The sequence below is a fragment of the Lotus japonicus genome, chromosome 3 (genome assembly GCF_012489685.1).
Source record: "Lotus japonicus ecotype B-129 chromosome 3, LjGifu_v1.2".
NCBI classification, from domain to species: Eukaryota; Viridiplantae; Streptophyta; class Magnoliopsida; order Fabales; family Fabaceae; genus Lotus; species Lotus japonicus.
The window spans coordinates 88,686,998-88,710,253 of record NC_080043.1 but is presented as its reverse complement, the minus strand read 5'-3'; the positions used below and the strand labels follow the sequence as shown (position 1 = coordinate 88,710,253).

General features: G+C 35.8%; 2 protein-coding genes across 4 annotated transcripts; one reads left to right on the top strand and one right to left on the bottom strand.

Moving 5' to 3' along the window:
* Window positions 1–7,219: 7,219 nt before the first annotated feature.
* LOC130747086 (protein FAF-like, chloroplastic) lies at window positions 7,220–9,731 on the top strand. Its single transcript, XM_057599909.1, has 2 exons — window positions 7,220–7,375; window positions 7,722–9,731. Exon 2 carries the CDS (start codon window positions 7,759–7,761, stop codon window positions 9,478–9,480), a length of 1,722 nt encoding a protein of 573 aa, XP_057455892.1. The 5' UTR covers window positions 7,220–7,375; window positions 7,722–7,758; the 3' UTR covers window positions 9,481–9,731.
* Window positions 9,732–11,901: 2,170 nt separating this feature from the next.
* Window positions 11,902–22,969, bottom strand: LOC130747085 (serine/threonine-protein phosphatase BSL3). 3 transcript variants are annotated; one of them, XM_057599908.1, is made up of 22 exons: window positions 22,175–22,967; window positions 20,529–20,589; window positions 20,338–20,416; window positions 20,152–20,231; window positions 19,982–20,076; window positions 19,788–19,887; window positions 19,201–19,270; window positions 18,961–19,062; window positions 18,797–18,878; window positions 18,160–18,339; window positions 17,257–17,530; window positions 16,495–16,732; window positions 16,225–16,395; window positions 15,306–15,544; window positions 14,356–14,440; window positions 14,162–14,260; window positions 13,887–14,086; window positions 13,726–13,801; window positions 13,016–13,151; window positions 12,792–12,931; window positions 12,530–12,593; window positions 11,902–12,433 (listed from the first exon to the last, which is right to left on the bottom strand). In XM_057599908.1, the coding sequence occupies exons 1-22, from the start codon at window positions 22,590–22,592 to the stop codon at window positions 12,429–12,431; spliced, it is 2,994 nt and encodes a 997-aa protein (XP_057455891.1). In that variant the 5' UTR covers window positions 22,593–22,967; the 3' UTR covers window positions 11,902–12,428. The 3 variants fall into 3 exon arrangements, with proteins under 3 accessions (XP_057455891.1, XP_057455890.1, XP_057455889.1); XM_057599907.1 differs by having other exon boundaries at window positions 11,902–12,593; window positions 22,175–22,965; XM_057599906.1 differs by having other exon boundaries at window positions 11,902–12,593; window positions 13,887–14,260; window positions 22,175–22,969.
* Window positions 22,970–23,256: the final 287 nt, after the last annotated feature.

The following is a 23,256-nucleotide window of genomic DNA, read 5'->3' as shown; positions in this document are numbered from 1 at the left end:
TTGGTATGCTTGGTGGTAAATGACTACATCAAGGGTGATGCCTTGAGAGTTTTTACAGATTTCTTAGGTTAGCTTATAACGGGTAGTCTTGTTGAACAAGTTTTTTCCTTTTCTGTTTTTCATATCATGTATTTCAAATTTATATCATAGGAATATCTTTGTAAAATTTAAAAGTTGGGCTATTAAAATTATGGAAAATAATCTGAAAATAAAAATAAATATTTTTGAGGTCGAAAATTAATTATTTTCGGAATTTGGCTATTTTAATTTAAATTAATCCATTAAAAGTGGAAGTAGCTTGAAGAATAAGTAAATTAGGTGGGTTTGAGTTCAAAATTTGTGTGGATCTTCTAGAAGAAGGGAAAATAAGAAAACTGAATATGATCGGTTTATGTGCTGGATAATTTAATTAATTAATTTATGAGTTTTCTAGAAGAGATTGGTTGGGTTTTCACCATTAAATTCAAAAAAGAAAAGGTTAGTAAATGAATCTAGACCTAAGGTGGGAAAGAGGGGATTAAAAATCAGAAATTTCATCTTCTTTTGGTGGTGCTGGCCGAGTTCTAGAGGGGATAGGTTGGGTGATGGTTTTCTTTTATATAAGGCCTTAGAGTGAGCAGTAAAAGCACAAACTCCAGTAGTTGCTTCCTCGATAATAAAAATTTGCACTTGAGACTCATTAAACTCAAGTGCTATTCCCTCCTTGTTGGCCGAGACCCATCTCACCCTTGGTAGATCGATAGTGACCTTTTCTCTTCAAATATTAGAGGTTCGTCCTTTAGGCTTAAACTTTCTTCCTTCTTTGGGTAGTTTTATTGAAAAGAAAACCTTGAGAGGAGTAACCTCTCTATATCGATTCCAAAATTTTAAAAGATGCAAACTTTTGTTATAGGGGACTCTTTTGGGTTACTAATGTAATCCCTAATTTAGAAATTGGGGCGTCACAGGGGTTTAATTAAAATTTAATTAAATTTAGTTTTTTTTTTAAATTACACGCCATTCATTAAATGATGTGGCATGTCTACATAGGCTTAAAACTGACAACTGGACACGGCGGCCGGAGCTCCATCGACGACAAGGACGGTTTCCAAACAAAAAAGGTAGTCTGAGGGCGTCTTTAAAAAGATTTTCCGGCGAAGGACGAAAATCAAATCTCGAATAAAGTTCAGGGTCGGTTTTCACATTTAGCCCAACTAACAACAATATAGTAAAAACTTGTTATTTGGAATCTTAATTATACGTTTGTATTATAAATATGCTATACTGTTATAAGAATGTTGGTGTGCAAAACATGTTATCCACTTATCAATAACCTTGATGAGAGAGCCTTACGCTGTGCATCATTTCAGAGCTCTTTATCCCTTTCACACCCCAAATAATTGGAATGTGATTCTTTCTCTATTTTGTATATTGAATATATTTGAAAGGATAAATTATCAGAATTCGAAATGTCATTTAGATGTTGTAAAGCTTAAACTCCATCGAATGTGCTTAGGCTTTGCTTGTCCGAATTTGGTACCCAACTATCTCTATCTATCAATTTATAGGATCACCCTTCCATTTTTGGGCCGAAGAGAAACTCACACTTATGTTATTAATTATATATAGGTTTTTTTATAGTACATAGGAAAACATCCTAGGTTCTTATTTATATAAAAAAAAATTCATAAATATAAGTGATCATTTTACAACATTAACGAAGCATTTAATATTTTCTTAAAGAAACTGCGTTCATATTTAATACTACCTCTGTTTCTATTTAACTGTCCGGGAAGAAAAGAAACATACATATTGAGGAGAATAATATGCTAAGTGGACAGATATATAGGAACAAAAAAATTTCTTCAAAATGGACAGTTAATAAGGAACGGAGGTAGTATAAAAGAGATAATGAAAGTTTAAAATGTTAGCTTGGAGAGAGAAATTCTTAAGAAATTAAATAAAAATAATCTACAAAAGTTAATAAATTCTTTTACAAATTTATTACTAATAGCTTTTCTTTAACCCATAAAAATTAGGTAAAAATAATTTATATAGAGGAGCGAAGGGAGTAATACCAATAACAATCATGTGATGAGAGCAAGTAGAACCAAAAAAAAAAGAACCATTCATTATAATTAATTCAAAGTGCTCAATTAATATTTTGACATTGCATGTCTCTTAATTGTTGTTCTCTCTCGTATTTAACGGTAAAGTGATTGTTTAGTGTAATAAATGTCATTACAAATGAGTTTAAAATTTTTATTTTAATTATTACTAAGGTAATAACACCACAACCCTTTAAAGAAGAGAGAACATGGGTAATTAAAGTTAAAAGAAATCTCAAATAGGTGAAATGACGAGCAAAATATATAATTTATAAGTGAGAGTATTGTAAATCTAAAATATCTTAAGATATTTTTTAGTATGCACCGTTCTAGCCCAACCATGAGAAAGCTACCATAATTTTAAGAAACAAGGCATAAACTACATCACCAATCACTTTTATTGTATTTACCTTGAGCAATATGAGCTGCAAGAATTTGCATAAAGTTGCTCTCTAACTTTGAACATTGGATTTGATTTAGACTAAAACAACAATATAAACCATGACATGAAGCTCAATGCTCAACGGTAAGTGGTGCTTGCCAGTTGCCATGTAAATATCTTGGAGTAGCATCTACCTTGGCACTTGCCAAATCGACCATTTGGTTCAAATTGAAAAGAAATAGAAGAAAAAAAACTATAACAAATTTAAAAATTAAAAAAAAAACATTCAGCCAATAGTGTTGAACGTAGTGGATAAGCTTTGTAGGTTGAGTGGTGGTGCTTTATAGTTTATATAGAGGCAGACAAGACGCATCTGGCTACCATGGATATCTGCGTTCCTCGGTTCATGGCAAAGCATAACAACACTTATCACTTAAGTGATTAAGTCCTTATAAATAAGTTAATTTAAAAATTATTAAAATAAATTTAAAATAGTTCATATACATATATCAGTATTAGTAATATTTATTTATAAGCTAATTTAAACTATTTATAAAAATAAAAATAAAATAGTTTGTAAATAAAATCATAAGTAACTTTCATAAAATACTTAAATAAATAATTATATCATAAAATACTTTTTTTCATCGGACCTTGATGTTATTTGGTAGGAAAATGTTACTTGTATATACAGATTTAATTTTAAAATATCCACATGATATATGGGTTAGTGAACGATTTAGTAGCTAGTACTGATATTAACCACTAATATTAACGACGGTTAAAAACTAGATCAACTCATATGGCCATGAATGCCCGTGAAAGTGTGTGATTACAATTTGGTATTTCGTATGGTATTATTCTATAACTTCTATGTATGCTATGCTTCGAAATGATCAACATCATCACCTTTTTTGGGTGCACCAAGTGGTGGAACTTCTGGTCCTATATCTGTGTAAACATGACTATCCACACGCACAAATGCAAAATCCACAGTGACCAAACAGGGAAAAGAGAGGGAGAGAGAGAGAGAGAGTAAAGAGACAAATGAAGAGAGGTTTGTATTGTATTGTATCCAAAAGGGGTCCCAAATATCAAAGAAGTGACGCGCGTTCATTTGTTTCCACATACATTATATTCCTTGTGATTAAACAATTATTGTGATTTTAAATGAATATTGATGTGAGTGCATTCTCTCTTTCTCAGGCTATGGGATGGGATTGTGTTGTGGGTTTCCAGCCGCCAATCATATTGTATTCCCCCAAAGTTGATTCCTTTGCATGCTTCCTTCTTAAGCCATTTTCAGCCAATAAGAGATGTCATTTTCTGCATGACTTGCCTAATTGGTGACATTACTTAGGTGCATGGTGGCCGTGTTTTTTCTTCATTGAGTAAGGTTATGGTGCAAATTACCTAACTTTTCATGTTCTGTTCTCATTGGCATTTCCTTACCAAAAGCACTTTTATGTTTCTTCCTAATTTATATTATAATGGCCCCGTTTGGAAAAACAGCTTAATTAAGCGCTTATGGTCATAAGCGCTTATGACATAAGCGCTTATTCATAAGCTATTTTTAAAAATTTATTGAAATAAATTAAAAATAAGCTGTATATAAGCATAAGCTGTTTTTCATAAGCTATTTTGAGTAGCTTATGAAAATAAACTGAAAATAGCTTATGGCAGGTCATAAGCTGTTTGCATAAGCCCTCCCAAACACTGGCATAAAAGCTTATGCTGTCAGATAAGCTCAAATAAGCTCTTCCAAACTGGGCCAATATGCATAAACTTTATATGTAAATTAGAGACACTCAAACAAAATCATTGAATTACTCTCCTCAATATTATGAAATTCTAATTTACTATGATTATCATTATTTTTCTTTTCCATGCTATTTTTACCATTTTATAATTGATAACAAAATTTATTAAAATGTCCATTAATTTCTTCTATAATGGTTGCTTTCTAGATTTTTAAACTTTTTTAAGGCTGAAACATATTAAAGATTAAAGAACCTTGAATCTCAAGTAGGCTAGACATGAAACAATTATTTATTATCAATTACAGCCCATAGTGCATTTGGCCTCGTACACCGGCCCCTGTTTAGCAAGGGAATTTCTAAACAGATTCAATTCCCTGAATACATCTTCTTCTTTTTTTATAAGCTCCCTGAATACATCTATTTCTTCTAAACAAATAACCCCTTCCCTTCTCTAAGATGGTAAATGGAATTGAGCACATTGAGAAGTTTCCATGGTCTTGTAGAATCATTATTCACTCACCCTACTATTAAAGTTGAATCACTTTCTATGATACTATTTCTGAAACTAAATTGAGAATTGAATAGGAAACATTCTGGATTGTAAGAATTTCATAATCTCCAAACATGATAACAGAGGTTCCGCAAACGCCTATTTATAAGTAGTTACCAACGATTAAAACTCATCAATATCTTACTGACAACTTTTTTTAGGATACTTTTAAGTTACAAAATTTTCAAAAGTCTGTTGATGGACGTCAAAATAAAATAACATGAATTATACTCCCTCCGGTCCTATTTATAAGCATGAAAGAGAAGAAAAATTTTGGTCCTTTTTATAAGAACCAAATGAAAGTTTGAACTATATTAATTATTTTTTTCCAATGATGCCCTTATTAATTCTAACTTGTAGAATGTGTCTCATTAATTATTCTCTCTCTTTCCCACTTTACAACATGAATAACAAAGGGTAATTTTGGAAGTTTATTTTGATTCAAGACAAATTTAATGCATTTTATCTAGTTTTACTACATTTCTTAAACTATGTGAATTTTTTTTTTTACTTATAAATAGGACCGGACGAAGTACCTCGTTTCCACTGTGATTTTATACCCACTTGTTGCATTTACTATACATAACTCACATGTTTTTTTGTCGTCCTTCGTACCCTTCCAGTCCAGTAATGTACTCCATGACATAACAATTAATATAGTATATACTCCCTTCGTCCCCTATTATAAGTCATTATTTTTGAGTTTTTTTTACTCATAATATAAGTCACTTTACATTATCTATGGAGCATTAATTATATTTTTCCATGTTTACCCTCATATTTAATACTCCACATTCAAAGAATTTTTATGTTTCTCAAAATTTTGTTTGATTTCTAAAATCCTTATAGTTTAAAGGTAGTGGAATATTAATATAGAAAGAGAATTTTATATGAGTGTGATTTTGGAAAGTTTTTTTAAAAAGCTATAAATTTATTGCTCTTAACTAATTTTAACAATTTTTCTTAATCCTAGAGAATTGGTTAAAAATAACTTATAATAGGGACGGAGGGAGTACTATATAGTGGCACCTATCACAGGGTGTGTGAATTAAAACGTGAGCCCTCATCTGTTTCTCTCCCCAAAAAATCCCCCAACAGAAGATATTTTGTATTTTAAACTGACTCCTATTAATAGCAGACTTTACCTATACTAGATAACGATGTGTTTATCAATTTTATAGTTTATACACATAAGTTAAAGTTTCGAAACTGTGAGGAGAGCTTTAAAATAGAATCACTTTATGGGTGAGAAAACGTGGATATGTTGAATTCTTAGCTTAAAAGTAATCTCTTTAAAACAGTCAAATTTGGCTTTTACAGTTTAAATACAATTCTCATTTTTAAATATTTCAACAGTGCCTCACCTCTCATTGATATGATTATATAATTTATTTTTAGACTAATGATAAGTAAACATACGGAATTTTCCTGAGAATCTTCTAACATACATATTAAATTAAATATTTGTGGTAATTAAAAGTTGTTCCTAATGTTTACATCGGATAAATTAATATGTTCACCTATCATTTTTAATTTTTATTTTCTAATTACATCACATTTATAATTTATCGTCATCTCTACTCTTATTTGAGTTGTATACAATCTAATTATGTGATGCCTACTCAACACTTTTTATTTGAGATGTATACATCTGATTATGTGGTGCTACTCAACATTTTTTACAGTAACAAGTTTATCATCCCAACATCACCAAATTATATGTGAAATACTACCTACTAGATTATAGAAGAGAAAAGGTGGAAATGAGTATGTATATCATGCATTTGATCATTACTACTCATTTAATTAACCAATGAAGAAAGAAATCACCAACATTCATTGAATTGGGAAACAAAATAAACAGAAGTAGAAATTGGATGGCAGAACTACAAAAGAGAAGATAAGGAAATAATCAAAACATGACACTCTTTCTAAAATAATTGTATGACAGCAGCCAACATGCATGTTGATAGAGCTACTAAAATATCAAAACACTGACTCATGCTTCAATTTTTTATACATTATAACTAGCTAGACATATAAGAAGATACATGAACTCATAATGCAACTTTAATATATTCACACGTCTTTTTTTTTTTTTATCTCAATTCTACTTTTTTATTTTTTTTAGTTTTTACCACTTTTATTTTCTCATAACATCACATATAGTAACTCATGTTTCTCTCTATATTATCTATTTCTCACTCTTGGTGTGAGTGTACATTTCAACATAAAATTAATCTCCTAATTTTAAATATCTAAAAACCAGACATCATCATTCCCAGAATCCATAAAAAACCTGTGTCCATAATCACACTTATGACAGTAAGATAGAAGAAAAGAAAATTAAAAAATGCAAACCAATAAAGGGTATTTCTCTGGTGCTTAGGTGGGTCCAGTGAACATGGTTCTTTAAAGCTTTTAGCCCCCTACAAATACCCTCACACCATTCTTGCATAGCCATCAACCACAAACCAAACCATACCTCCTCAAACAACATTCTCATTCACTCACACTCACCCTCCATCCTTTGCAATTTGCACTCCCAGTGGTCTCTGAGTAGAGAGACCTCTGTTGGAGCCTGAATTTGCTTCAGGTAATGAATTCAATTCACTTCAATCTCATACATGTCTTAGCTCCTTGTACTTTTCCTATACCAAATAGCATGGGTCTAGATCAGCTAATTTGTTAATCAATTTATAACCCTCAGAAGCTACTCACACAACTTCTTCCAAGAATTGATTTTGACTCTAAAATCATTTATAGAAATTTTTTCAAACATGTTATAAATATAGCTTTATTATTAGGAGTATTTTCTTTTGCACACACTTCACTAGCTTATATTAATCTTATTCTATAAAATATCAATATAAATTGCTTCATGAGGATATTGTTATTAGTTGTTATTTTCTTGGGATCTAAATTTTTGGTTACTTGTGCAGATAATTGACTTTTCATTTGCCCTTTGGGTTATTGGAGATGTCAGCTGTTATGACCAACAAGATTCAACAATCCCAAGGCTTGCTATCATGTTCTCTGAAGATAGAGGACGAGACTGTGCTGACTCAGAAGCATGGTATAGTCACCATTCTGGGCTGTGACACTGAGAAAAACAAAGCTTCTTCTCTGAGAAGAACTCTATCAGCAGACATGTCCTCAAAGAAATGGCTTCCTCAAAATGGCTCCTCCCCTAAGCAAAAGATTGCTTCCTCTGAACAACTCTCTGACCCCAAAACCATTGCTGACTCATTCTCCTCTTCCTCAGAAGAGGACTATGAGGAAAACAAGGATCTTGAAGCTGAAGCTGAAGCTGAGAGGGAAAGGCTTGAGATTTGGAGCTCAATCCAAAGAAACAAGAAGGAAGAGCAAGACAAAGCAGTAGCAGGATCAATTGATACTTGGAGCTCAATCATATCAATGAAGTCCAATGATGAAATCTCCAAATCACTTCCTCCTTACATTCACCCTCTTGTGAAAAGGTCAAAAAGCTGCTCTTTGAGTGTGAAGAGCCTTGAAATTTGCACTGAGAGTCTCGGATCCGAGACTGGCTCTGATGGGGTTTTCTCACCCTCCTCTTACACTTCATCAGAAACAAGGGAAACAGAGGAAGCAGAGCAACAAGAAACAAAACAAGAAGCAGAACAAGAAAAACAAGAAGAGAAAGTAGAAGAACCAGAAGAAGAAGAAGTAGAAGAAATTCCAAGGTACAATAACTATGCTGTTACAGCTACTACAAAGAAGTCCCTACCACGTTCTTTCCCTCCACCACTCCCTCCACTCTCTAACCAAACAGGGCCTTCCCTTCTTCACATGAGGCCCTACCGTGACAATGGAAGGTTGGTCCTTGAAGCTGTGACGCTTCCTTCACTCAACAATTTCTCTGTTCAGCGCCAAGATGGTCGCCTTGTCCTCACTTTTGCCAATCCCCAAGAAGAGCCTATGGAGGAGGATGAAGCTGAGTACATGGAAGAAGAAGAGAATGAGTATGATTATGTGGAGGATTTGAAGGAAGAGTTTGGAGGGTTTGAGATGGAAGAAGATGATGACGGTGATGATGTTGATCAAGGAGAAGAAAAACAGGATGAGGATGAAGAATTTGATGTTGATGATAGTGATGGGGAAGAAACAGAAGAGGTTGGGGAATCTGAGAATGTTGTTAAGGATGTAGTGATGGAGAAAGGGCTGAAATTTTCAAGTGGGGCAACTAGTGTTAAGAGGGTAGCATTGATGGTGAATAAGCCAATTGGGCTAGTGAATAGGAATCCTAGTTGGTCAGAGAAGTTCAATGAAGAGGGAAATTTTGAGAATGTGAATGAGGTGGAGGATGCTAGTCCATGTCAAATTGCACAATCACTCCCACCAAGGCCAAGGGTGGCTAGGTTGATTCCTTCTAAAACAGCTATGAATTCAGCAACAGCATCTGCTGCAGCTTCTCTCAATTTCAATGCTTATGAACAATACTGGAGGACCACCACCAAGTCATCAACAAATGGTGTTACTAACCCACTTGCTCAAGAGGATAACAAAAACTCAGCCTTGAAAAACTACAACAGCAACAAGCTCATTGTCTCAAATGAGAATCAGCAAGTTCTGGTTCTGAGAGGGAAAAATGGTGATTACTTGGTTCATAATTTGAAGAGCTGCAAGGATTCTAGAAGGTCCTTTCTGTTCTGGGAGCCTTATTGCATTGCCACCTCTTGAAGAGTCACAATCACAAACAAAACAACCTCATCATTCTAATCCAACATCAACATCCATTGCTTAAATACTATTTATTATTACTCCATCCTTTTATCTCTACTCAGTTCCACTCTTTCAGGGAGCTGTTTGTCAAATAAAAGAAAAGGGAATGGGAGAAAGTGATAGTGAAAAAGAAATACTTAATTTGCAAGATCAGAGAAATGACTTGAATAGTGTCATCATATATTATATATTATATAAATATTTATCTACTCTTTGCTATTGGCTAATGCATGCACAGCATGATCTTACCTCATCTTTGACTTGGTGGATTGTCTTGTCCTGCTCTAAATTATCATGGTTGCTTAGCTTTTCAACTTTCTTGCTTTTGTAATCCAAGCCAATGGGGTTTTAGAACAGGTCATGTCCTGTCTAATTGGTCTTATTTTTTGGGAACACCATGATCGTTCACTGATATGTTTTGCCCCTCCTTGGTTTATGGTAGGACAGTGATTAATATTTGCTTAACCAAGAAGATCAAAAAGCTAAAAAAATAAAAGCTATGTCTATTTATACGGACCTATGTGTCAAATGGATTATTTCAACAGCTAAGTGCATGTGCTTTTAAAGTCTAAATTAATTCTATAAAAGTTTTAGTAAATAGTTTTTTTTATTTCATAATTAATTCTAATAAAAGAGAAATTGGTCTAAAAATGTTATAATATTTGTCCAATGAGCCATGCATCCAACAAAACTTGGGTAAATATAGCCAGATGCATTGAACAACATCATCATGAGTCATGACCTTTTATGATATGATTAAACATGTAAAATGATTGGGAAGATGATGACATCAATATCACCAACTTTAGCTGAAATATAATTAGCTGCCACTTTCTGTGTGTGGGGTGACAACTTACGCATAGAAAACAATAAAATACAAACTTGGTAATAAACAATTAACATGGAGTGTGATTTTGCTTCCAATATGTTGCTAATGGTTTTGCATGTATCATATGTTACTCGCTTCCTTTTCTAAAGCAACCAGTAGTATGAATTCAATTTGGTCAGTGATTGTGGTGGCGTGCGGATTACATAGAGACAGGATGAATTCAAAGTTCTATACTCATATGTCATACCACTTGTTCTAAACCAAGATCCGAGCACATGGCTCAAAGCAATCAGGCCAGCTCAGGGCAACCAAGCCCAACTCCATGAGGGCAAAGGAAGACAAACCTTCCATCATTCTAACAATCTAACTTAACCAAACTTATTAAGCTGTTAGAACCATCAAGTTGTTTCAATTAGGGTTTAATCGTTATGCCACATGGGCAAGCGGTTAACTCCTAACAGTTGAACAGAATGATCAGGTATATGCCTCCACTGTTAGCTAAACTAGACTATCTATTTGCTCTCTTATTGTTCTTTTTTAGTTTAGAGATTCTCTCTGATCTTGGTCTAACTTGAGTTTTGGAGTTCCTTTTACATATACCTCCAACTTCGTGCACTGCCATCACACCCTCACACATTCAACTAGTTTGGAGATTGTATCACAGACTGGATCTCAAGCATGGGGAAGATCAATTAGCGTTGTATGTGGGGATCTGATAAAGATATTATATTGACCATACTGGATATTCGCCGCCAAACCACTCAAGGATGTTAACAACATCATCATGAAGGCTTTGCTCATGAAAATCAAGAGGTTCTCAAAATGTCAAATTCTGAACCGGCGGGAATTCCTTCTCCACAAGAAGAGGAAATTGGAGAAAACATTTCTAAATCAAGAGGAATTTATAAGGGTATTTGGAGGGTCGTATCAAGAATTCGAGAAATTTATTCTTCTCTCAAACACCCACAGAGATGAAGACTCCAACATCTGTTCACGAAATTTTAAGTTGTTAATAGCATTTCTCTTATGGTAAATTTATGTATGGGTTTGAATTATTTATACGTCAATAACATATAATATCTATTTTATAATGGCCGTTTTAAATATTATGATTTTCAAATTATTTATTGTTAGAAACATAGGTTTACTTTTAACATTTTTATTAAATTAAATGAGATAACATAAAACTGAGTAAAACAAGATGGTATCTGGTAGTGGGAATAAGAGAGAACGGAGAGACTAGTGTAGTACTAGCCTCAACTTTGTAGATTCCTCCATGCTCACATCATTCATCATTAAATAGAAAGATATGATAAATGATGTGATAGAAGATTAGATAAGAAGAAAAAGTATGTAGAAATAAAATTGAAGAGAAAGTGGGGGTGGGATTTAATTAAAACCCAATTGTAATATTAGAAGTCGAGCAGTACAACAGGTGGTCTCAACTCATACAGAACAAAACTCAGTCCCCGCAAGAGCCATACCATTGTATAGGAGGGGAACATAACTTGGAGAACCAAATTCAATTCCCCAAAGCTCTTAGCTGCCCATGGCAAAAGGCAAAATTCTGTTGTCAAAATTCACATTTCTGTCAGAATATGTTGATTCACACAAAAATTAATTGTACAGAGCATTGATGAGTTACACAAAGCAATACCTATATGATACATGAACCCCCAAGAAAGATCTCTGATTTATACCTCCATCACAGGGAAAAAAATAAAAAGAGAAACCCGCCCTTGTCCTCTTGATTTTAAAAAAATAACAATAATAACCTAGGGGCGTTGAGTAAAAAATATGTAAAAATTAATGAGAAAAATAGCCAACACAGACAATACATGACAGACAACCATGACCTCAATCTTGTACCTATGGCTCAATTTACAATGTGTGGGTGGAACTCAAACTGCAACTTCTAGCTGCATCAAAGAGAACCTAGCAATGGCTACAGGCCTTGCTTCTCAAACGTGTGTATCTTCTAAAGGCCTGCTGATTGAAAGGTGAGACCAAGGACAAAAAAGCCTTCAAACTTTCCGCTGGGATAAAAACCACAGGCTTGCATACCCCATAAATGGCATCATGCTATATACATAATACTGGATTTAGGCGATAGCACAAGCTGTTAAGGTATAATCAATATGGGCATTCTTAATGATCATTATATCCAAGCAAGCGAACCTCGATCATTTGTTACTTGAGGACGGCCTCTAGTTGGTGTTGGTGGTCTGTTAGCATTCAACTCCTGTACATATTTTAAACAAAAAAAAAAGGTTTGTATAAATAATTAAAAAACAGCAGAAAGTTTGTTTAATCCCAGAGTAACTGCAATAGATCATCTTAATATTTACTTAAATGTGCTCGTTTATGTTTGATAGGTGCAATATTTCACAACACTAATGGGGGTGCCCGCCCATTTGATGAGTAATATTTGAAGTAATACCTGCATCCACGTATCCTCAATATGACGTTCTGGAGACGTTTCAGGTGAAGAAATTGCAGGTGGTAGTGGATGAATCAGTTTAGGAACCACGACAAGATCTCTACCCAAAACTAATATCGCCCCAGCATTATTTGCGGTACCTGTTGTCACCAAGAAAGTGTCAAATTTAAAGGGAAAATAATCTAAGGAACGAAGTTCAATCTACAAGCCAGCACAACAAATACCACAGTAATTTGTAGCTGAGAAAAGGGTGATCAAATGTCCCTGGGCAAATCGCTCAAAGCCATCCATCACACATTCATGTGCACGAACAATCAACTGAAGATCATTGTTGTTGCAAAATTCCATGACTCGATCAGGCTGCAACAGCAATCATTTAGAAAAGCATAATGCCATATGCAAGTTTAACCTCTTCAGATAGCAGGAGTTTAAAAATTAAGTACAGACCATGTCCAACAAGGCAAGTGCCTAAAAATAATAATAAAAATAACACCCAGCATCTTAAAAGGCAATCATCAAATTAGAGAAAATATCAATTTCCAGCATTAACAGCAGGATCAGTAAAGAAGAGAATAAACGAGAATGCAGTAAAACAACTTAAAGCAACGGCACTAATAAATGGAACTAGTCTGTCCTTTCAAATTCATGTCTATAGATAAAGCACATCTAATAGATACCTGATAGATCACAAAGATTTCCGCGGACAAATACTGTATATTTAAAAAGTTTCATATGATGCATCAAATTCAGCATCACCAATATCAATATGGATTTCTAGAATAATGAAAAAAATTAACAAGAGCATTTTATTATATCTAACACCTAATCTATAAGATATCAAATTTAGTATATTTTTTATATCATTATCTTGGCAAAGAGCGACTATTGAAAAAAAAAGAACCATTTCACAAGATAACAGATAATAATCACTCACCCCAAATGTAACTAACCCCGGACCTCTAGCATTTGGCCGTAGCCCTTCCACGCTGTCATTCTCTGTAGGATCAGACCTAGAGACACATTTCATGCTGTCACTCTTCAACAGGACATGAAATAAATTGTCAAAAACATGTAATAGCATACAAATGCACTAACCACAATAGATCCATAAGCACAATTGATCCAGCTTCCATCGTAATTGGACGCTGAATATTCTCAATTTGTTCAACATGATTTATTGAACGGCCAATACCACCATGCATGCAAATAATTTTTTTCTCAATTAGAGCCGCCAGAGGAAGCCAATTAAACAGACGATTTATCCGGTGCCATGCCCAAATTCCATCTCTCTCACCCTGATCAGCAAATTTAAGGTTACTTGAATACCCAATAAGAATAGAAAACTCTATCCAGTACATGAAATTCCTTACCATCCTCTCGATGCACTCAATTCGAAAACCAAAAAGGGCGTTGATATCTGCAGCTTCATGGTTTCCACGTATTAAATGTACATTGTTTGGATACTCAACCTGCAAAATTCATATAACCATGCATAAATATGGTGCCATCAAACTTCATATGCAAATACAAAAGAACAACCTATACGGCTATACATCCACAGTACCTTCAGAGAAAGCAGAAGGCTTATAGTTTCCAAGCTGTGTTGCCCCCTATCAACATAATCTCCTAGGAATAGATAATCGATATATCTGATAGTCATTGACACAAAATTAGGAAGAGAAAATTGAATGACAAAAACACAAGCAATATAATATAATAATATAAACAAAATATTAAGCACAAGCTACCTATGGGACCTATGGGGGCAGTAATAATAATTTATTATATTCTGTTTGTAACCATAAACTCTAAAATCAACACACAACTGTTCATTTGATTATACGCACTAAATCAAACAATAAATCCGGTAACTAGTAAGCTGTGCTATCCAATTCAAACTGTCAGGAAAACCCCCATTCACAGCACACTGAACCATAAAAATAAAAATCAAATTAACAAAAACTGTAATTCTTCTATCATATCATTATTCCAAGAAGGGAATGCCTGTATCATTCCCATTAGCGCTAGCTAGTTATACTTATACCCGATAGATAGCACAAGGACAACAATAGCTCACCTTAGGTATTATCAAGTTAAGTTTAGCTGGGTCAAGAAAGGGTGCAATGAATATAAATTCGAAAGATAGCATGAGACGTCTTTAAAATAAATGTTGGATAATCAATCACTTGAACTTGTGCCAAAAGATAAGATCATAACCATGCATCAAGCAAAAAAATATAATAAAGCAAAACTCATTCTAATCTGGGACTCCATAGATGTTCACATTGAAATTATAGAATTATGGTAGCAAACTAACTGGCATAAATAATTACAGAAAGCAGGTTGTGGTTTAGACTTTAGACATCTTGATACATTGACAACCATATTCACATCCTAATAGATAACCTATTGACATCTTCCAGCTACAGAACAGACACAATAATGCACACCATTAATGGCCCACAGTAAAAGTTCATAAATCTTATAACAATCCACGCAAACTAAGAAACTTACGCTATGTCCCCAGCCGTTGATGGGGCACCATACTCATCAAAGAGGCGCATGAGATCCCCAAACTGACCGTGTAAATCACCAAATATTTTAATCGGTGCCCTAAGCTGTATGACGGTTGGTTCACTTGAAAATATCCTCTCTGCACTATCACAAAGATCCGCAATTTCATTGCAATCCAAGAAAAACTGCCGGCGAACTGGTGGTTTCCAGCCACGAGGCTTTAAGAGGTGTGCTATGACCTATGAAGAATGTCAGGAAACTCCATAAGAAACAAATTTTAACATAAGCTGAAGCCATGCTTGGTGAATTCAACAAAATAGGTATAAGAAGCCAGCATGCTGGTCATTCAACCAAATACATATGAAAAAACCAACATCAAAATGTAAAAGAAAACCAAGATTCAGGATAATACATTCAGAGCAAATAATATCATATTGCCATGAACAGAAGGGATGTGATATAGTAAGCAATGACAAGAAAGGAAGGTCAATGGACATGACTTTTATCAGATGTTCCACACCTGACCCATTACTGATGGCTCCAAGGTTACATAAGCCAAGCATACAACATTAAATAGTTTATGTTGTTTTAAACCAATTAGTTATATTGCACTTGATCAATTACCATCACTGACTTATTCAGTAAAATATGTAGTACTTTTCTAGTAAAGATTCATTTTGATCCACTATTAACACAGAAACTTTTCACACAATCATATCCAAAAGTAAACTGTTGCATTATTAAAAAAGAGACTGACAATGATAATCACTATTAGAGTGATTATACTATTTTAATAAAATGATAATACAAACATAATAGTATAGAAAAATGTTATAATGCAAGAACATTAAACCTGTGGTAATATTACTTGTATGAATACTCTGCACTCAATTATAACTAGTTATAGACAAATCTGTACCTTCTTTGGGACACTGTTGATAGACATCTGCCGATCTAATAATTTTCTAGCAGCCGTTGCATTTTCCGGTGTCCCATAACTGACCCTCCTGCCTTCATTTTCAAACTGATCAATGGAAAGCTGCCTAACCATGCCACCCAATGCTCCACCAGTCTCTGCAGCAACAACCACCTGGACAAAAAAAATCCAAAAAACAGAAATTTCACATGAATATGTCGTGGAAAACTTGACAGCACAAATTTTCCTTGGTAATTAAAATGCACTACTCACAGCTCTGTGATGCAGCCTAACTCCACCAGGAGCAATGCTATTTGACCCTGCAGAATCGGGCTTAATGAAAGAAGGTGTTTGTTTCCCACTAGGTGTAGCCTCAGCCCCACGGTCTCGGTCAGGCAATTCAACTTCTCCATTCACTTGTCGTGCCTTGGCAGCAGCCAGTGTGGCACTGATAGCTTCAGCTTCTGCAGCAGATGCTTCAACCAGATACTCAACGCCTTTGCTAGTCCTCCTGTTCAAAGTACTTCACATGAATAATACAGCCAAAGAAGAAATAATTTGATATATAGCCCAATAAGATGATAAAAACTATTTCAAATTACACTCCTATCCACTATGAGAGTTACTCTCTCCTTTTAAAAATCACACTCCCCTCACATGATAATGAGCTACACTTCAATCCCTTTTAAAGTGAACAAACATCACGGGGGCAGTGTTATTTCTCTATGACTTCCAGTGTTTTCTAACAATTATAGAGACTTCAGTTCAGAAGATAACATAAGACTCTTGCATGGAGTTCCAAAGCTAATAATAGGAGCGTACTTCATTACATCTTATGAAGTCCAAGAGGGTGTTCACAATTAGCTGCCAGCAAAACTTGGTGAAAACTGAAACCAACAGTTGCAAAGAGAGGAAAATTTACCTCCGTTTATACTAAAATGGAATTCTGTGTAGCACATTTCATCTTTCAAGAGAAGGGATTGACTTGTAATCTTTAAAAAAAAGATGGAATTACAGTGCAATTTAAACTATTACCTAGTTCCCTGAAGCATGGCATTTTCAGTGCTGATATCAGTATACATGTCGCCATTTACAGGAGGAGCAACTGGATTTCCCAAAATAACTGCACCATCAGCAGTTACTTCAGGCATTGTTGGCCTTGTCCTATCATCAACAAAGCCATATTGGCCAGGCACTCGCCCCACTTGTACATTAGATGCAGCTGCTGCTGCAGCAGCATGTGAAGCAGCACTAGTAGTTTCAGCAGCAGCAAGATCTTCCGCAACAAGAAGGTCATCCAGCAAGATCCCTGCATTATAAATACAACATATCATGGTCAGTCCTGCTCATAAGCTAAACAATTAAAACTCACCACAAAGTAAAATGCAGATGTATGAGAGCAAACAACTCAGCTTGCGAGATGAACAGGAATTGACAGGCCATGCTCAGAAACAGAGCTTTGGATAACAGTAAACCTAGTTGTGAGCAAACTGTATTTATAGGAATTATCTCTCATATTTGTTCACTCACGTCAGAGCTTGTGCTAACAGTAAACCTAGGTGAATAGTAATTCCCACATGTTTCTCTTAACCGTCTATATATGCTCTTCTCAACTCTATTTTTCCTCAAATAGCATGAAAGCTACAGAAACTATGGAATTTGATCTATTCCATAAACTTTTACTGCCCATCTCTTCCAGCATCATTTAAGAATTAATGATATTCTGATTGAAGACATAAAAATTCTCTACTCATCCGCTACTGGTCCACACAAAACAATAAAAAAATAAAAATATCAGGAGAAATAAAGCATGTCAACCATAACAGCAAAGTAACTAAATTGTCATCAGATAGCAGGCTGACTAATAAACTACAATGATCGAACAAGCACAGGACTCGTGGAAATAGGAAATAATATCCACAAAAAACTGAATCTTACCACCACGTAAACCTCCATAAATAAAAATTAGATCACCAACAGCAGCAGCCGCATGCCTACAACGCCGTGTCAGCTCAACTGAGGCATCTCCACCAGCTGCATCAGCACTGTATCTACCTGTTCTTGGACTGGTAACAACAGATTTTGTATCACACCAGACACCAGCAGCAGTGTCCAACACTACAAGTGGGAAAAATAAACATTAGAAACGAACTTCTAAGCATAGCATTGATTGGTACAACAATAAATCTTGCCTTCTCAAAAAAATATACAAAAACAATTACCATTGGTAAAATATAACTAAAGGCTACAGCAGCAACTAGGCACCCGCAACCTACCCTACAAGCAGTAGCTACAATAGTAACTAAACCCCGAAAGTACTTGGTATTGCTTAAAAAGTTCATCCAGATTTCCACAAAAATATTTTCTTTCGTAGTTTCACCAAAACAATAAGTCACTCTTCCGCAAGAAGATTGAAAAAAAAAATTTACACAAGAGTGGAGGAAGAAGAGAGCCAGGGCACAAAAACCATCCACCTTGTTTGTAATACATGCAATTGAAATCAAACATGGCCAATATGGGGGACAGGTACCAGGCAAAGAAAACACCAACTTTAAGTAACATCACAATCAAGTACCTGCAACGCTTGATGAGTCTTCTACTGTTCGTCCTCCACCAAGAGCCCCACCAGACACATGGAGCCTTGCATTAACAAAGACCTAAAATCATTAAACAAGTAAATCATGATCCTTGGAATATATAACCAACTAAAATAATAAAATAGAAGAAACTGAATCTTACCGCTGCGTGTTGATATCTTGGAGATGGAGAAACACCAGGGGCAATTGCCCATTCCCATCGACCATCTCTATGCTTAGCAAGCCCATATGCACTTGCCAATGGCTGTAATAGAAGATTTTGGGGGAGGGGCCGAAAAGCATATATAACCAAAGATTAGAAGTAACTTATTAACAAGTGCAACATAAAAACATCTTAGAAAATTAGAAAAATTTAACAAAAGTTTATGAATAGATAACTTACAACACTACTGGCATCCCTCCCTCCACAAAGCAGAAGAAGCCCATCAGAGCGTGCACTTGCAGTTGCATACCTAAACAAAAATAAATGAAAAAAGTCAATTCAACCCCACATTTTAAAAATATCAATCGAAATATGAAATCCAGCTTACACAAATACAAGGTAAGTTTTGCAGAGTTATTTGATGAAATCATTAAAGAATCTCAAAAGTACTTCCTAGTGCTCACAACAGCAAAAGTGAGCTTGCTACATTCCAGGAACAACATTAATACTAATCATGACTTTAACAAAATGTGTCGATGATTGATCAAATAATAAACTACAAAAGGATAAAGCTCCTCTAAAGTATATGTCTCCAAAATGAGCAAATAAATGTTCAATCATCCTTAGATCATTAAGCAGGTTAAAGCACAATATACTTTATTAAGTTAAAGGTGGATATGCCCTTGTCAGCTCATATTAGAGACACTCACTTTAAAGGAGTCTTTATGGAACAGGAAAAGCTATAACATTCATAGCACTTTAAAATGGTATATACATAGTGAGGTCAAAATATAAGTCAAAAATGGAAAAATCCATGAACACAGTACATGCAAGGAGGCGGGCCCTCTCCTTCTGGCTCCAACTTGCGCCATTCATAAGGCTTGGCAGCTGTGTCCAAGGCCCAAACATCCGCCAAAGGTCTCTTTCCTGGAAAACGGATAAAATAAGTGTGACATCCAATAAACCTACACTGAGAGAGTAAAAATCAGAGGCAAACATGTAGAAGCATATGGGTACTTACCATCATTGCCTCCGATTGCCATAAGATACCTCTGCCCCACCAAAGCCATAACATGTCCATAGCGTGGCCCAGGTCCAGGGCCTGGAACACCAACTCTACATAACATTCAGAACCCACTGTATCAGAAAAATGTCATTAGGAAGGGGGGAAAGATATGTTATTAGTCAAACCTATGCCATCGTGGCCGTTGCTGTGTGAGATCAAGAACATGAAGGTCCTCTGCTGACAAACCCGCAGGACCAATGCCACCCTGTATGATCATGCAAAGTTCCACTAAAAATTAAGCTAATCATTGAGAGAAAGGAAATGAATTAACCAATACGAAGTTAACTTAAGAGATAACCTCTACACAATACCTGAATAACTACCATTGTTCCCACAGCAGTTGCGACGTGTGCAGCCCTTGGGGATGGAGGCTCTCCATAGGGAGTTATCCTGCATTGAACTTTCCTTATAAGCACTAAAGCAAAGTACACAAGGATATACAAGCAATACTTAAGCCTTAAAAGAAGGCTGGAAAAATAATCCAGTTCTAATCTAAGCTTACCTAGACCATTTATTGGTCAAGACATCATAACAGTGGACGTCAGCTGTGGCACCAGCTAAGCCTGCATAGCAAGTAAAATATCCAGTCATGACAAATATCAAGTGTACACTTACCCATCTAATCAATACCAGCTCTTATTTGAAGGAAAAAATGTATGAAATCTAGACAATCATTGTTCATCTTCTAGCAGCTCTCAAAAGGCGTGAAGATGATGTAAAACTCTCATTAAATTAGGGATGTTCGAACCTAATCAAGTTTTCGTTTTTAGTTTCTGACATCGACATGCACCAGAAATATTATACATGAACAGCATTATGGAGCATCAAATAACTAATGAAAGTACAATGGTTAAAAAATTGACAGGATTTCAAAAGGAAAAATTTATCACCCCAAAACAAGCTACAACAACCATGTTAAACTGTCCTTATTGCATAGTTTGGGTTAATTTACTACTGACATTACATCATGTTACAATATATGAGAACCCAGACAATTATCAGAAAATAAACAAAGGAGCCAAATATGCAAACAGCCAACACTCAACAGGTAACAGTTTCTTTTTATCAAATTCAAAGCTTTTCTGGACTAAAATTAATATTTCTACAATACATCACAATCAGCATTTCAAACAAAAAGATTAGCATTGTATGGATGACATGCGCAACAACAAGGGGAGGCAATGGGTATAAAGGAAATTAAAATTTTCATTCTTAAAAAAGTCAACCATACATAAACAGCAAGTTGAATTGGGGTTCACTAGCTCGATCCAGATACGGGTGCAGCAGCCCTAAAAGATAATGAAAAAGAATCTGGCACGCAAATAAGCATAGAGAGGCTAAGAGAGTAAATACAATTAAGTGGATTGGAACGTAATGAAACCAGGCTTGTTAACAGCACGCTGTAGCGGCGCAATAGCGTTATAGCATAGCGTCCTGGGGGCTCACCGCTATTTGCCGCTATTGTCTGTTATTTGCTGCTATAGCAACGCAATAGTGCTTGAAATAGTGTTTTTTGGGCTTGCCGCTACGCTACGCTATCCGTCATTAACAACCCTAAATGAAACATGATGAACCGTAAATGGAAACAACATAAAGAACCACTAAATCCATTGTTTGGCCACCCTATACTGAAGGAACCGAAGCCATTCAATGCAATGAAATGCTTCATAGGGCATATGTTTCCACCACCACTTCTTCTCCCCTACAAAAGGGGGTCCAGAGCCGTGGGAATGGTAATGTTTCAAAATTAAATTTCATGAGTTTCTAAGTTTACCCACCGACAAAATATCCAAAACGAAAAAGGAAACGATGTTATAGAACAGCGTAATTGGTAAACATTCAATAGATTCTCAAATCATTTAATTGCACAGTGCTCCCAAGATGAAGTATCCAAAACAAGGTTTATAAGAGCCATAGTTTCCAAAGACCAAAAAGATGCCATGAAAATCGAACAGGCCTCAAAAACCATCCCTGTGTCCTAAAACAACAATATAACCATCTACCATAACTAGACAAAACAAAAGCCTACATAAATTTCCTAGCATAAATTTCCTGATTCTAATCAAACTAAACACCAAAATGCAAAGTACTCAGCAACTGCAACTACATTACTAACTGAAAAACACAAGAAGAAAGTGAAATACATACGGATGCCTGCATTTCCAGCAGATGAAGGAGTCCCGGAAGCCCCAGAATTCCCTTCAAGCGCCGTGGCACCGCCGAACAAAATCAGCCTCGGACCAATGTACCCCGGCGTGCCTTCCTCTCCAACAGCCGCCACCGCCGTCAACGTGTGTCCACACCGCGGCCCGGGCCCGTCATCCTTCTTCTCTATAATCGCATCCACCACGGTGTAAGTCGGCGCAAGCCTCGGGCCAACAACAGAACCTTGCTGCCCCAGAGCCGCGGCAGGCGGCCCCGGCGGCAGAACCGGAGATCCGGCATCGGAAGTCGGGGATGGCGGCTGCGGGTCCCCTATCTGCTGCTGCTCTTTCTCGGCATGGTTGAGCACCGCCGCCGCGTCAACGTGATCGGTCTCCGGTGACATCGAGGAATCAACGTCCATTCTCCAACCCCTAAGATTCCAGCAATTTTGCTAAGATCGGAGCTAGATGAATTCTTCCAATTCCGCGTCCCGAACCAGCATTCCGATTCGGTTTTTCGAGAAATTTCCAAAACCCTAACTCAGATTCTTGGCTCTTGAATCGAAAACACGTGAATCTGACGAAATTGGAAGAAACGGTGAACGAAGAAGCGAAACGAAACGTGACGAAGGGCACGATCTTCTTGTTCTTGTTCTTGTTCACAAGGTTCAATCGCAAAACCAATAGCGAAAGATAAAATTAATAAAAATGAAAAAAAATGATGATGATGATAAATTGATAATAATAAAAACAAAATCCAATTACTTTTCTCTATGACGAGTGGATTGTGCTGTGTATTTGTTTTTTTCTTTTCTGGCTTTCTAATTTTTCTAATAAATGTCTTTTTTTTCTTGTTTGGGTAGAAGGTTTGAAGAAGGGTGACCGGAATGTGCCGGTATGGAGGAGGTTGTGGGGCGGCGGTGGAAGGGAGGACGGAGGAGATGTGACTGGAATAACCGGGGATTGTGATGGCTAATTAACGGGGTTCACCGGTTCCTAGTTCTAAGGGAGGTTTTACTTTTTTTCGGTTTGTACAAAGAGGTTAACAACTCAGCATGTTTGAAAGGGGAGACCCCACCATTTTGG